General features: G+C 38.9%; 1 protein-coding gene across 1 annotated transcript; it reads left to right on the top strand.

Moving 5' to 3' along the window:
• The first annotated feature begins 256 nt into the window (after positions 1-256).
• Positions 257-15930, top strand: cnot3a (CCR4-NOT transcription complex, subunit 3a). Its single transcript, XM_032558738.1, has 18 exons — positions 257-604; positions 1225-1280; positions 1412-1479; positions 1570-1644; positions 1733-1822; positions 3353-3481; positions 3605-3700; positions 3811-4030; positions 4121-4248; positions 5242-5298; positions 5430-6333; positions 6419-6524; positions 7337-7478; positions 9721-9814; positions 10899-11097; positions 11939-12071; positions 12154-12279; positions 13606-15930. Exons 2-18 carry the CDS (start codon positions 1256-1258, stop codon positions 13702-13704), a joined length of 2691 nt encoding a protein of 896 aa, XP_032414629.1. The 5' UTR covers positions 257-604; positions 1225-1255; the 3' UTR covers positions 13705-15930.
• Positions 15931-16139: the final 209 nt, after the last annotated feature.

Raw genomic sequence — 16139 nt, 5'->3', positions numbered from 1 at the left:
TTGTTATTTTGTAGTTAAGTTTTTGTATTAATTTTAGTCATATTTCATTATTATTAATCTAATTATTTAATAAAATATTTGCACAGAAATTCATAATTTTGACTCAGATGAATTAATTTTAAAAAATTTTAATCAGATGTTTCGACTCGTTATTTAAGTAGCCTTTTTACAAAATACATTTTTCACTGTTACTTAATGTCTTGTACGGCTACTTTTTATCATTTTACTTCAGTAAAAATACTGGAGTAAAATTTTTGTTACTCGACCCACCTCTGAATATATGATAATGATTTCAAAAGGTAGTGGACCAGGGGGAAAAGAGAAAGAATCGATTATCAGTCATCCAACAGTACCACCAATGGCCGGTCTCCAATCCAGCGGATGTGCCCTGTTGACAGGCGTGGCTTCTGTCCAATCAGATCTCGTAGAATGGATTTAGGGCGGGTCCTAAACGTGGAGGTGGGATTTTAGCTACCGTCCATCTTCAGCTACATTACAGTGAGCGAGCCAGTCGAAAAGAAAATATATTTTGGAAGTAAAGAAGATTTTCTGGAATTAGTTTTGGCTTTATTTGAAATAAGACAAACGAAAGCCCATACCCTAGGTAAATGTCTCACACAAGTATAAATATACATGGTCGGGTTAACCCAGTTTCCCTTTTTCCTTAATTTGGCTAGCTGAGCTGCTACCTAGCATCTTAGGTATTAGCTAGCATATCGGCGATTGGAACGGTTTCTCTTATATATTGCCTTTCAACACGCAAAACTGTCTTTATAAAAGCTCCGATGGAGCCCGGAATGATGATGCATGTATAAGAGTTAAATCGGCCAACATACGTTATGGCTTTTGTTCTAGAAAGGTATAGTAAGTATCCGAGTGAAGTGGACGAGCTAGGCTAGTATTAACGTTAGCTCGCTAGCTGGCTAATTTTAGCTGACTGCCAAGCCAGTCATATTCGTTGGTATTAGCGGGATCATTTAACTTTAAGAAGTATACTGATGGAGTGACTGTCGCGTGGGGTTTTATTGTGAATGTGCTTTAATTGCTTGGTGGCTCGGTTTTATATGTGTGGCTAATGTCAGCTGTCCGTTTAGTCGGTGTTAACGTCAGTTTCAATCGCTGCAAACCGATGTACGGCTTTTCAGTTGTCTGCTGATTTCTGCTTGGTTTTGTTCAGTGAGGTGATGCGTGTATGGTTTATTTACTTAAATCACTTTTTGACAGACGGAATGTGGAAATTGCCGTAGTCAGAGCCATGGCTGATAAAAGAAAACTACAAGGTAACTATCTCTGTCTGTGAAACTGTTCATGCTGCCCCACAAAGAGATGTCAACTATTATTGTTGTCACTTATTTTTGATTAAATGTTACTGTGCTTCTGCAAGTTAATCTTCTTTTTTCATTTTTTGCAGGTGAAATTGACAGATGTTTGAAAAAAGTAGCGGAAGGTGTTGAACAGTTTGAGGACATCTGGCAAAAAGTAAGAGATTTTCAAGCTTTATTGGGGTTCTCTGCTGGGATTGAAGCCTGCAGATATGCAACTTTCCACTTGTTTTTTTCTACTTCTCAGCTCCACAATGCAGCTAATGCGAACCAGAAGGAAAAATATGAAGCTGACCTCAAGAAAGAGATTAAAAAATTACAGGTAGAGTTGGACAAGTACAAAAAAAAACTGTGAAAAAACGAAATATTCAGAGTGTAAACATGCATTTTAATGCTTTGTGTTTCTGCAGCGATTGAGAGATCAAATAAAAACATGGGTGGCCTCGAACGAAATCAAAGACAAACGGCAGCTAGTAGAGAACCGAAAACTAATAGAGACGGTACGCCTCCTTTTGTTATATGTTCATGGGTTTTTTTCTGGCAGTATGATTAATATAACCCCGTCATTTTTCCTCAAACATGAGTGTTTTCAAAGCAACCTGCAAGTAGCCTCACTGGCAACTTTATTAGGTAAATCTGCTCAATACTGATTCAACCAGTCACATGGCAGCAATTTGGGTATCTGTTTGTGATGATGATTTACTGAAGTTTAAACTGTTCAGCAGAATGTGTAAATAAGGGTGTTTTCCTGATTTTGAACGTTTCATGGGTGCTGGTGAAAGTTATAATGTTTTGAGTATTTCAGAAATTGCTGATCTCCTGGGATTTTCAGTCGCAGTAATCCCTGTGGTTTATAAAGTCAGGTCGAAGTACCTGTGAGCGGCAGCTGAGTGGACGGAAATGCCTTGTTGATGACAGATGAGAACGGGCAGATGATGGAAAGATAACAGTAGCTAAAACAACCTCTTATACAAGTAATATGAATTGCAACATATGTGGGGTTTCGAAGCAGATGGGCTCCAGCAGCAGGAAACCACACAGAGTGCCACTCCTGTCAGCTAAGAACTTGAAATTGAAGCAGATTTTCATACAAGCTTCAAATTGGAATATAACACTTTGGAAATAATTAGCATGTTATGTGATGAGGAGCAGACAGTAGAGTCAAAATTATCTTTAAATAAGATGAAAGCGTGTATCCTTTCAACCTGTTAACTACAGCTCAGGCAGATGGTGGTGCTGTAATGGTGTGAGGAATATTTTCTTGGCACATTTTGGGTTCCTTATTTGTAACTGAGCATAGTTTAAACTCCACAGCCTGTTTTAGCATCGCTGCTGACCAGGTCCATTTCTTTAAGACTATATTGGACCCATCTTCTAATGGCTGCTTCCAACAGGATAATGCACCATGTTGCAAAGCTTAATCAACAATTTTCTGGACGATGTCAATGACATAATCCTATAGAATATATTTGGGATGTAGAGGAGTGGAAGATTTGCAGCATAGACAGGCAGCCAACAAATCCATAGCATCCTGATGCTATCATATGAATATTAGTCAAAATCTTTGAGGAATATTTCTTACATCTGGTGGAATCTATGCTGTGAAAGTGGCCAATAAGTGCATTTTTTTGCGCTGGATTTAGTTTTTTTTAAAAAGACTTCAGGAACATCCAGTTTCTGTAAATGCTTCACTGTGTCATTGTTGTGATCAGTTCTGCCAAAAAAAAACAGTATTGTTGCTCAACAATGAAGCATTTCTCAGAACTGTGTCTCCTACAATTTCACTTTTATGAAGTTGATCAGGTTTGATGGTATGATTGTGTGCCACACACCTGTTATTTTATGCCTGTCTGAAAAAATCAAGAGTTTTTACAAAGAAGTGTGTGCGACAGCCAAACTATAAAAGTCTTTTGGCTCAGTGGCCATTAAAGCGTCAATTTTTTTATAAGTAAAAGTATAATCTCAGAACTTACTGCAGACTTCATCAGAGTGAAAATATTTGAAATTCAGTGTGATTTTCCTTTCCTTAGCAAATGGAGCGGTTCAAAGTGGTGGAACGTGAAACAAAAACAAAAGCCTACTCTAAAGAAGGCTTAGGACTTGCTCAGAAGGTGGATCCAGCTCAGAGGGAAAAGGAGGAAACGGGACAGTGGCTAACAGTAAATCCAATATTTTCTTGGCTTGAAGGATTATTTTTTTTACTGCGAGGTTGACCAAAAAAAATTCAACGTTAACTTGAATTTCTGTGAAATATATGAATCTTTTTCTCCTGTCATCTTCAGAATACAATAGACACACTAAATATGCAGGTGGATCAGTTTGAGAGCGAAGTGGAGTCACTTTCAGTCCAGACGCGAAAAAAGAAGGGTGACAAAGAGGTAATTCCTTCCTCTTTCAGCTGTCAACCATGTTATATATAGATATATAAACACACTCTGTACAGTGATGTAAGCATTTTTGCAAACTGCCTTTTTCTTTTGTCTCACAGAAGCAAGATCGCATTGATGAACTAAAGCGGTTGATTGAGAGGCATAGATACCACATTCGCATGTTGGAAACTATTTTACGGATGCTGGACAATGACTCTGTACCGGTGGATGCTATCCAGAAGATCAAGGATGATGTTGAGTACTACATTGATTCCTGTCAAGACCCGGACTTTGAGGAGAACGAGTTTCTGTATGACGACTTAGACCTGGAAGACATCCGTAAGAGAAACGCTAATGATCAATTCGGAAGATGCTCTTCTTTCTTCCGGTGAAATTTGGCATCACCTTACGGTTTCATTTCTCTTTCAGCTCCAGCATTAGTCGCCACGTCTCCATCAGGCAACGTGGAAGATGACATGTATCTCCACTCTAGCAGCACTCCCACCTCAACAACATCTTCTTCGCCCATCCCTCCATCTCCGGCCACTTGCACTGCTGTAAGTTTTCCTTTGCGTCATTTGAGTTTTTTGCTGGTGGTAAAGTTTATAATATTACAGCTATCTCCCTTTTACGTATGTACAATCATTTGCAAAGCTAGTAATACCCTTGAACTGTCTAATATTTAGCACAAGAGAGTGTGTAAATGTGAGGTGGAAGAAAAATATGTGCTTCTCAAAGTTTGTAGCAAATAAAGGTCTAAAATGGTTTCTTCCATTTCACCATTCCACTTTTCTTTGTGTTGGTAATCTTGATTATTCTGACAGTTAACCGAGTAATTGAATAAAAAAATTGCTAAAATAAAATATTAGTAAATACTGCTATAACAGTTGTATTAATATTAGATGTCAAATTTTCATATCTGTGCATCTCAAACAATTAATTTTCTGTAGCTTTATCAATAATGGCTCACTGTTTAAGTAAACCTGGAAAAAATTGCACAAAAATCTTGAATCATGTTCAATTTAATAATAAAAATAATAAAACAGCAGGCTCACAAAGACACTTCCACAAAATGTGGATACTCCAGTCTGTATTTTCCATAGCTGAGTTGGTAGAAAATTTATTTTCCAGTTTGTCACTAAAGCTACATTTGTGCTGAGTATCAGCTATAGAGCTGGAACGAACCCCGCTCTGTCTCTGCTGCAGGTGTGTAAATGAACCGCCGTTCGCTCCGAACCAAAGACTAGCAGTATTGCCAGTTAATTTAAGACTTAAGGATGCCTATTGGTTCCCCAAAACTGATGGAAACCTGGACATTTTTATCAATCAATAAAATCTCAACAATTCATTTTGTAACAGAATTTTATCTTGACATTGTCAATTTTATCTTGGCATCGTCAAGATAAAATTCAGTTATCTTTATTGTTACTTGAGGAATTGTGACGTTTAATAGGTATGCAAACCTTTGTGATGCAGCTGTATTTAATCAACTCAAAGCTGAATGAAGCTTTTTAAAGCGGATTGTCATATCAAGGCGTTTCCTCCAACAGGAGAACTCAGAGGACGATAAGAAAAGGGGACGGTCGACAGACAGTCAAGTTAGTCAGGTGAGAGGCTCTCATAGAGCCACGGCTGCAGATTCCTGATTTTGTTTGTACTGCTAGTCTATCATAAATACAACAAACTTATAGACTCAGTTGGTTTATGGTTAATTAAGATTCTGCTCTTTTGTTTTTAGTCGCCTGTGAAGAACGGTGCCCCATCTTTGCAATCTTCCTTCTCTTCTTCCGCCACCTCCGGGTCCTCTTCTTCCTCCTCCCTCTCCATGGCGAGCGTCGTTGGAGGCATTCCCGCCATTCCCACCAGCAGTCTCATAGGAAGTTTCAGCAGCGCGGTACAGCAACATCAGCATCAATCTGCACAACAGCAGCAACAATCTCAGCCGTCGAATCCGTCGCAGCAGCAGCCGCCTCAAACAAAACCGTCAGCTCCCTCAAACAACAACAACCCCAGCCCACCTAGCAACCCACTTCTCCCAGCATCCACAGCCCCGTCACTCTCCACGCCCAGCACACCCAGTTTAACAGCTCCCAACTCCCAGTCCAGCCCTGGGCCGACCCCAGCGTCCAGCTTAGGACTGGGGCTGGGCTTGGATTTAAGAAAAGGCGGCATGAGCGGGACCAGCAGTGCCAACCAGATGCCGAGTTTAGGCCTGGCTGGCCACAGCACTCCTTTAAACACAATGGCCGGTCTGATTCAAGGCTCCACGTCGGCCCTCTACGCGCACGCGGCGGCGTCTGGGAGCCTGGGTCTGAGCAGTACCACTCAGTCCAGCATTTTGCCGGAGAATAGCACTTCCATCTCCAATTCGAGTTCCAGCGGGGTCACCACCAATGGAGCGGGATCGGGGCTCAGCTTGCTGGGCTCCAGCCCAGCCCACAACTCTCTCACTGGTAGCATCCTGGGTCTGGTCCCTGGGCAGAGCGTGGCCCCTGCCACATCACAGGTGCCCCCAAGTCCTGCCAGCTCCGCCCCCGGATCCGTTAGCATGATGGTAGGAAATGGAGGGAACACCGGTGTGGTCGGAGTGAACGCCGCTCCCGCCAGACCGCCGAGTGGACTGAAGCAGAACGGAAGCCCAAGTAGGTCAAAGTGTTGATTTGTGACTTTTTACTGTGGGTTTTCTGTAGAAAGGCGAGCTCCAAATTGTCCCTCGTCCGCCTTCAGGTTACAGCGCTGTAGTGGCAGAGAGCTCCACAGAATCAGCTCTAAGCACACTGAGCCAGTCACAGAGCAGCCAAACCTCGTCACTCAGTTCCTCAACCAGCCAGCCGTAAGTCGTCCTCTTTACCTTCCTCCAGACCTGGGCCATCAAGATTACGTTTTTAGAAAATCTGGATTATTTTTCTCCAAAGCGCTTTATGGGTTTCTGTAGTTCTGTCAGCCAACCATCTTGTTTGACAAACATAATTTATAGCTTCTTTGTATTTAGGCTTTGAGTTCAGTTCAACTCTATAACAGAATATTAAGGTCAAGTTAAGAATTTAAAATTTTAATTGTGAGAATAAAGTCATACTTTTATAATTCCAACACAAAATATGACAAAAAAAATAACATAAAATGAAAAATGTAGAGCATCTTATGAAGTTACACTGTGGTACTATTTTTATTGATAACACTTAATAGAAATGCTTAATCTTCTAACACATCACCATCAAATTATTATCAGTAGCAGGACTTGGAAACGTTTGAGCAACGACTGAGAGTATTTGAAAGAAAACCACATGGACTGAGCTCGTCATGTCGGATCTTAATAACTCTAGAAGTTCATTAAAATTACTTCTTTTAATTTCAGGATTTTTTTCTGGTAAAATTGCATCTTTATTCTGCTGGTATTATGACTTTGTTCTCGTAATTTAACAAAAATTCTCATATCCTGGCCTTAATGCTCCAGGAGAGACGACTAACAAAAGAGACGACTGAAATAAGCCATTTTTTTAGAAAAGAAAGCAAGAAAGAAAATCATATCGAAGAGCTTATTTCCAAGCCACACGCCCAGCTCCATTTTCCTTCTTGTTTTGCAGTTTAAATTCTCAATTTCTATGTTTTATAATTGTTTGTGCTGGTTTAATTCATTTTGTACAGGATGGACAACGGCCCCAGCTTAATCAGCTCCATCACACTGCCCCCCAGCTCTCCCTCTCCCTCCTTCTCAGACAGCACACCGGGCGGAGGGAGCCTCCTCAACGGGCCCCACTCGTATCCGCAGGCCTCTGAGGGCCTCAAGGTGAGCCCGGAAGCAGCGACAACCTGAATTTAAACTGTGTGAACTTAGCCGATGTCTGCATCGTCTTTAACTCAAAAATACGAACAGATCTTCACAAATATACAGCTTGAAAATGTGTGGAATAAGATTTTATCTAAATCTAAATGTGGGTTTTAAAGCTTTACTTCATATTTTCTTGCTTTAAAATACCTAAAGTTCAGAGTGGGAAGTTTTGGGGTATTTTGCCTTTTTTTTTTTTTTTTTTTGTGGGCTCTAGAGTCCCTTTTTCATGAAGTAGACTGACAGGAGAGGGGGGAAGACATGTGGTAAACGTCGCCGGGTCCAGGAGTCGAACCCGCGACAGCCTCGTCGAGGACTTGAGGCCTCCAAATGTGGGTCGTGCTAACCCCTACGCCACCACGGCACGCCCATTTTGCCTTTTTATATGAGGTTATTTACTATAGGTTTATAACTTAAGTATTTATCCAATTAACAAGTTCCTTTTGTTTTTTTTAGTTACTGAAAGCACCCTTATTAAAATGCAAAAAAGTCAGTTTCTTTGCATTATATCCTTTCAGATTAAGGCTTTAAACTCAGTCTTTGGTCCTGAAATTGGATCTAGGTGATATGAAACTCAGTCTTTTTTTTTTTTGCACCATAGATAGAGATATATCAACACAAACTGTTCTTTACAGAGCAGGTTGGGACGGTCTAGTCAAGGTTTTACAGGTCGAAGTGTTACAGATTGTGCAACAGAGCTGGTCAGAAGAGCTTTCAATGCCAGAACATGCTGCTGACTCAGAGCTTCAGTCTTGTGGTGTTTGATGCAGTCAGCAGCAAATGCCAAATTATTATAAAACCTGTTAGAATAATCTAGAAGTGGGAGTCTGGAAATTCTTTGAGAGAAAATGTGTTAATAGATTGTGATTTATAAAGTAAACTCTGCTTTTAGCCATTCAGGTGATCAGTAGAATATCACTTTAAAAAGGGAGAACTTATTTAACAAGTTTATGTCTCACAGTGACAGAGTTCTGTTTACTTCTATTAATTTAAGTCACGAAAACCCAAAGTATAGTTTTAGAAAATTAAATATTACATTAGACTAATGAAAAAGTATTCTGAGACAGAAACATCAACCTACTAAAAATATTAGTTCATTATGTGCTTCCTGTTGCATGAACGACCGCATCACTGCAGCTTGGAGACAATCAGCCGGTGGTCAGGAATCCCAGGTTGCTTTGCTGACTTATTCTCCTCAAGCTGATCAATTGTTTACACCAGCAGACATTTTATCTTTTCTCAGCAGAAAGCTCACAGGTCTGGCAAGTATAAATTATTGTGAAGCAGTTTGATAGTTTTCTCTGCTGAACTGAACCGTCTAGATCGGGGTCTCAAACTCCAGTCCTCGAGGGCCGCTGTCCTACAGTTTTTAGATGTGCCACAGGTACAAAACACTGGAATGAAACGGCTTAATTGCCTCCTCCTTGTGTAGATCAGTTTTCCAGAGCCTTGCTAATGACCTAATTATTCTATTCAGGTGTGGTGCAGCAGAGGCACATCTAAAAGTTGCAGGACTGCGGCCCTCGAGGACTGGAGTTTGAGACCCCTGGTCTAGATTGAATTTGGTCGGTTTTTACGATGTAAAAGCCACCTGTAGCAAAAAGAAACAACTGCAGGGATCTCCAGTCCTGCCGCTTTGCTCTGACACACCTGAATCAAATATGGCTGATTTACCTTGTCTGGTGATTAGCCACTCATGTGGTTCAGGTGTGTGGGACCAGAGCCGGCTCTAAAAGTCTCAGGCTGGTGTCTCTCCAGGACTGAAGTTGGAGGCCTCTGGACTAGACATTACTTACTTTTTTAATGATCAACTTCCTGACATGTGTAGTTTTTACTTAGCTTCTTTAAAAATGGGTATCTGTAGGCTGAACTTTAAATGTTATAGTTAAAATATCCCAAACTCCTGCTACTAAACATGTTTAATTACCTGCAGTCATGCAACAGCACATGGAACTGGAAACCATCTTATATACTAAGCTGGTTTTGATCTGAAAGCATCGTCTTTGTACTTTACAAACTGCAACTTCGGTCACTGATGTCTAAACATTAGCCTGAGATTATATTTAGGTTAAGCAAGATAATAATCTGAGATCAATCAGATCTAACTGAAGTTTCTCTCAGCTTTCTGAGCTGTCAGCAGCGTTGAGTTCATTTTCCGTTTTCCTGCGTCTTCAGTAAGTTTGCATCTGTTTGCCGTTCTCAGGCTCCGGAGCCCCTCAGCTCTCTGAAGGCGATGGCTGAGAGAGCAGCGCTGGGATCAGGATTAGACGGAGAGATTTCCAACATGCATGTAAACGGTCAGGCAGCATTTCCACTCTTCATCCGCTCACAGTTAACACAAAATATTTTCCTCACAGTCAACATTTACATTGTATTTACAATACAACAGTTCTGTTTTTTTATTTACACAGAAAACAAATGAATTAGTTAATTTTAAAGCACGTTTCTGACATAATTGATACATTTAGATCTATATTTGTCTACACTCTGGAGTTGATATGGTTACATTTTTGTTAATTTTTTAAAACATTTTTAAGAAAAAGTGTCAGATTATCCTCATGATATGCCATATGCACATTTACCAAAGAAAAACATTAACAGTTATATTATTTATATAGTAAAGTAATGAATTATTAAACAAAAAGACCTTGCATATTTTGTTTAACTCACTGATTGTTTCAGATGATGTATTGTATTTTTATTTTGCTGAAGAGAGCCGTTAGTCATAAGTGGATACAGAGATCACACAAATATACAATATTTATACACTTAAACTTACTGAAACTTTATGAATTGATACAATACAAATATTTTTGTACAAAGTGCATAAAATGTTTTTACCAATCAATTGTCATGACAGATTTGTAAAAAGAGAAAGAAAATACAACTTAAAATAAAGTGACATGTTTAAAAAAACCCAATTGAGAACAGCGACAATAGATGCGTTTAATTTAAATGTATCAGTTTATGGAACAATTTAAAGGAAATGTGAAAACAATTGTAATCATTGGTGTGTCATTGAATAAGACGATGTTTTGTTGTGTATTTTCTGTTGCTTTCTGTGTGTTAGAAATGTGTCTAATAGTCTTCTGTGGTTAATTGCTAATTTTCTCTTCATGTGATTAAAGGGCAGATATTAGAAGTTTATACTTTCCGCTTCTTTTTATTCATGGTTTTTATTTTTTTGTTACATGGACTCTTTATATTTTAGTGAATGAAAAAAATGGCAAAAGTTAAATACTTTAGGTTTAATCTTTGGTTCTGTTGATCTAAAGTTAAGAGTTTTGCTTTTGAATGAACCAATCAGTGATTATGTCTGGTTTAATTATTCAGAGGTGTAAAGCTCGATGACGTCCCTTATTGTCAACCCTTTACGTGCAGATATCTTCTCTGGTTCGTCGGCAGCGCCCGGCACACCTGCCGCTCCTCAGCAGTCCGTGTCGGAGGTCAGCATCCCCCCCTCGCTCGGGGTCTGTCCTCTGGGCCCGACCCCTCTCTCCAAAGACCAGCTGTACCAGCAGGCCATGCAGGAGGCGGCGTGGACACACATGCCACACCCTTCTGACTCCGAGAGGATCAGGTGAGGGTTTCACAGATGATGGGACTGCAGAATCTTGAGTCCCAGTTTAATTTGACTTAGTACGTGTATTTTCTTCATCATCACAGCGGCTCTCGCAGAATAAATGACTTTCTTTTCTGTAAATATTCCTTAAAGAGCTGCTACATCTAATTTAAACTGTTAAATTTAGCTTTTTATTGAGTGAAAAATTCCCATTTTAAAAGTACTACATGTTACTCATAACAGAGTGACACATTTCTTATAGATTTTACCACATGACTGCAAGACAGGGAATAGGAAAGTATCCGATTAGTCCTGTTAATTTGTAGGATTGTTCCTGACAACCAATGAAAACCAAGTATGAGGTTTTACAGTTTTTAAGCCATTGTTAACACGCTCCTCAAGCAGTAGAGCCACAAAATATTGTAACTGGCTGTGCAGAGTCGTATCCAACCAGTCTAGTTGGAAAGTTAGGTGGAAGGAAAAGATTTTAATTTAGATTAAAATTAGTTCCAATAGATTACTTTCTTTTATTGTTGTAGTTTGGCTGCCGACCAGTAGAGGGCGCTACTAGTCATCATTAAGCGGAGCCAGTTGATACAGGAGTAAAGATGGCACCTCTTAAATCACATTTAGAGAGTCAAACATTTAGGGAACCAAGTGGAAAGTATTTTTTTTTCTTTTTTAATCCAAGCATATTATATATTTTAAAAGTATTCTGAGCTTAAGCTGAATTATTGATTAGCCATAATCATCCAAAATATTAAAAATTAACACTTTAGCTCCTTGTGTAATGAATCAAAATAATGTATGATTCGAAATAGATTCTGTAATGAGTTCTGTGGGCTTTTTTGCTTTAAAGGCAATACCTGATGAGGAATCCCTGCCCTACTTTGCCATACCACCATCAAGTCCCACCGCACCACTCTGACACCATCGAGTTCTACCAGAGGCTGTCCACAGAAACTCTCTTCTTCATCTTCTACTATCTGGAGGTAAACATGCACTTAGCTAGCTGTGCTTGTTTTCTTTTTTGTCTGCTGCATGTTAATGCACCGTTTCCTCTTTCTCTATCAGGGCACCAAGGCTCAGTATCTATCTGCCAAGGCTCTGAAGAAACAATCATGGAGGTTTCACACCAAGTACATGATGTGGTTTCAGAGGCACGAAGAGCCCAAGACGATCACTGATGAGTTTGAACAGGTGCAGTTTCAAAGCTCATTTCCATCCTCCCTAATAGGGATGCAAACAGTTAATCGACTTGTGATTGTCAATTAATTGTTTATTAAATTAAAATGAGTTCCAATAGATTAGATGTTCCTTTAGTGTTGTAGTTTGGCTGCTGTCCAGAAGAGGGCGCAGCTGGTCACCCTGGTACAGGAATAAAGATGCTATCCCAGAATGGGAAAGAGAATCGGTCCAAACAATGTTTGCGGTGGGATGCAAAATACACTACGCAGTTCTGTTTTGAATTATAAACACTCAACAAACTCCTTAATTTTTAACAACGCTCATTTCAGCCGAGCTGCACAACAAAGCAGCAGCAGCTTAAATTAAATTTACTGATGTGCTACAAAGGTGAGCATAATAAGTCAGAAATATTATGGTGGAGGGTGCAACAGAGGAAAAATTGTAACATGATGAGGGAAAAAAAGCCTGATGCCAATTAACAAAATCGATGTCGAGTTCTGTCGGGAGCTAATATTCCGTCAAGAGCAACCAGTCGGCTACTGCATGAACATCTCTGTCCATGGGGAATTATTTTATTCTTTTCATCTTTTATTTTTTTCTACTCAACAACTTAATAGGTTTCCGTTTTGTTATATTCGATAGATATGTCTTAAGTTAATTATGTGGAGAAAAAAAAAATGTTTTTGTTCATTCAGTCAATATTTAATACAGTTGACTCTAGGCCTGTCACAATGACAAATTTTTTCCCAACAGTTTTTGTGATTAAAAAGATTAAAAAATCTTGTTTGTGAGACTATTTTCAAGTATTTTGATGATGGCATAATAAAGCAAGAACCCAAATACAAAGATTATTAAACTTCAAATTTGAATGAACATTTAAGACTGGAACTGGAGGACATTTTAAATATTCAAAATAAAACAGAAATGGCTAATAATATGAATTATGAAATCTTTGTAAACAAAATTATCCTTCAAAAAAGGGCTAGTTGACACTAATGACACAGGCTGAAGATGTTAGTCATCCAGTTTTTAGTGGAAAAAGGGAAATAATAAATCGTGCAAATAGAAATTATTGAGCTCATTTTAATTTATCATGCGATTAATTTAGTGTTTATTGCGACAGGCGCAGCAGATACAATTTTTTTTTTAATTCAGCATATTATGAAAAATGTAGCCCTTTATGTTGATATATTATACAAGAAAATGACCACTTATCAATTAATCGATGAGATTTACTTCAGATGAACTTATTGATAACTTGCTTCCCTACTCCCTAACGCTGATATTCTCATTCTCCTGTTTATTAAAGTCCTTTTCTGTTTCTCTCTCTCCATCCAGGGCACTTACATTTACTTCGACTATGAGAAATGGGGCCAGAGGAAAAAAGAGGGGTTCACCTTTGAGTACAGGTACCTCGAGGACAGAGACTTGCAGTGACACACACAGAGGGACGCAAAAGGACAGAGAAAATCAAAACGTGCTGCTGTTGACATTCCGAGACTGAACTCCAAACTGTGGATAGAGATTGTGATGTGTAGTAGAAACCCTCTCCCGACACGGAGACCGGTGTCTGTATAGGCTGCATCTCAATGTGAAGCCCTAGCTCCTCGTGTAGTGCTTTTTCTTTTTCGACAAAAAAAACAAAACAAACAAAAAAAAAAACACCCTGTGGGTCCGATCAAATGTTGCCACGCTGCACGAGCTGGGAAGGCTCCCGTTGGAGATCCGCGTCTGTGTTCACACTCAGTATGTGGCATCAGGAAAAGCCTGCCCAACCCTCCCTACCCCCCATGCATGTTTCTCATATAATTTTTTTTTTTTTTTTTTCCCGTTTCAACAATGATTCTCTGTACCACCTGCCCAACATGAGCCTGGAAGCCTTTTGACTCGACACAAAACAAACCTTGGATTAGATTGTTATGGTGCCCATCTTGTATTTTCTGTAATTTGGTGGTTTAGAACGGGGGCGTTCAGTGGACATTTAGTGATGGTGTGTAGGAACGGCTTCTTTTAAGACGCTACAATGCCTGTTGAATATGGTCACTATTGAAGATAGTGAGCGCTTATCAATAGTTTTATTGATATTGTCTTGGTCGATTAAAACGTGATTGAGAGTGACCACAGGGCCTCTCCCTGTGTAAGGGAAAGAGTCCTTATTGGACATGGATTAAATTGCTATGCAATTGAACTGGTCTCTGACTCTCTTTACAAATAAAATGTTTTTAAGTTAACCTCTCGAAGATATTATGGCGCCTTCATGTTTGTGATGACGTAATAAACATGTAAAATAAATCTTAATATTAGGGTTTGAGATATTTTATCTGCTTGATCTGTTTGACTCTTTCACCATCAGCAATTTCTATACAAAAAAACAACACACATTTCAGAGTGTATACAATGCAGCTATAGGTGCATCTCAACAAATCAGAGTAAAACTGAGAACATGTACGCAAAGTGTTTCTGGTCATTTTCTATGATCTAATATTCAGTTTCTCAGAAGTTTTAATGCAGAAATGTTGCCATGTACCGTACAGTATTTGCTTTAATTACTGGATTAATGCAGCGTGGCATGGAGGTCATCTTCTCCATGGTAAAACTCCACAGATACTCTGAGGTTTATTTAGGCTAGGTCAGTGATAGCATGGTTAATAAACAAATTATTGGTATTTCTTTCAGTATGGACACTGCAAAAATACAGTCTTACTAATTATTTTTTCATATAGTTTCTTTTGTGCACTCAAAGTAAGACAAAAATAAGTTTTCAATAAGAAATGGGTGCTTATTTTAGCACCTATTGAAACTAGTACTTTAGGTAATAAAGTAGTAGTTGCACTGGCAGATTATATCACTTATAGCTAGCAAGTTTCAGTAAGATTTTGTGTTTTTGCAGTGTATAAAGTCGTCCTAAAATCTCCTGGTAGACAGTTACTGTTTGTGGCTTATCCTATGATTGTGCTGGTTATAATATTTCTGTATTAAAAATCTCTATTGGTCTCATGTAATATCCTAATTTTCTGAGAAACTAAACATTGGGTTTCCATTTGTTCTAAACCATAATCATGAAAATTACAAGATGAGTTTCACTTTTATAATAACCCTTTGAGTTCTAGTCCAAGTTATTGAGATCCACCTGTCATATCTTTACCAAACAACAAAATAGACTTGGATCAAGTTCTCCCGTTTAATCCTCAAACCCACTTTGTTTAATTTACCACCTGATATTTAAGTTAAACCCGTATACAGTGAATGTACACTGATACAACTGTTTACATGTAGAGTTTAAATATAGAAATGCTAAAATATTGGTGGTATTTTTAACTAGTGGGTTGATCTCAAGCTTGTCTTCATGTGTTACTCTGCATCAACTTTTCCTTTCAAACAACCATGAGAGCTCCGCATCTGTACTGCACTTAACATTGTGTATGAGTTCGTTCTCTTGAGAGGCAGGTGAAAGAAGGGGAAATGCAAAATGCTGAGGTCTGTCTTTTATAGATTATATTTTTGGGGGACTTTTAAGGTTTTTTGAAAGGGAAAGGTCAGTATAGAAGCCGCCTAAAATGTGAATTTTAAAAGCAATTTCTCGTTACAATTCTGCATGGGAGATGTCAAAACTGGGGTTATAAACGATTGTAAAAGTTCAATAAACACTTTTAAGAAATAACACATTCTGTGGTGTAAAGTCCCGTCATTCCTGCATGGAATAAAGGAAGCACCAATCATGGATTGGATTCAAAATTTAGAGAAAGTGCTTAAAATTTCATGTAGTTCCCACAAGTTTGAACAGGGAGTGAACCGAGCCATCTTAGTAGGCAAGCGCATGCGCAGTGCATATCGGACCCATGGCTTCCAGTCCCAACTAAAAGAAAATATGT

This window comes from Xiphophorus hellerii, chromosome 3 (genome assembly GCF_003331165.1).
Source record: "Xiphophorus hellerii strain 12219 chromosome 3, Xiphophorus_hellerii-4.1, whole genome shotgun sequence".
Lineage (NCBI taxonomy): Eukaryota > Metazoa > Chordata > Actinopteri > Cyprinodontiformes > Poeciliidae > Xiphophorus > Xiphophorus hellerii.
The sequence above is the reverse complement of the archived record's forward strand: the minus strand, read 5'-3'. Positions and strand labels throughout refer to the sequence as shown.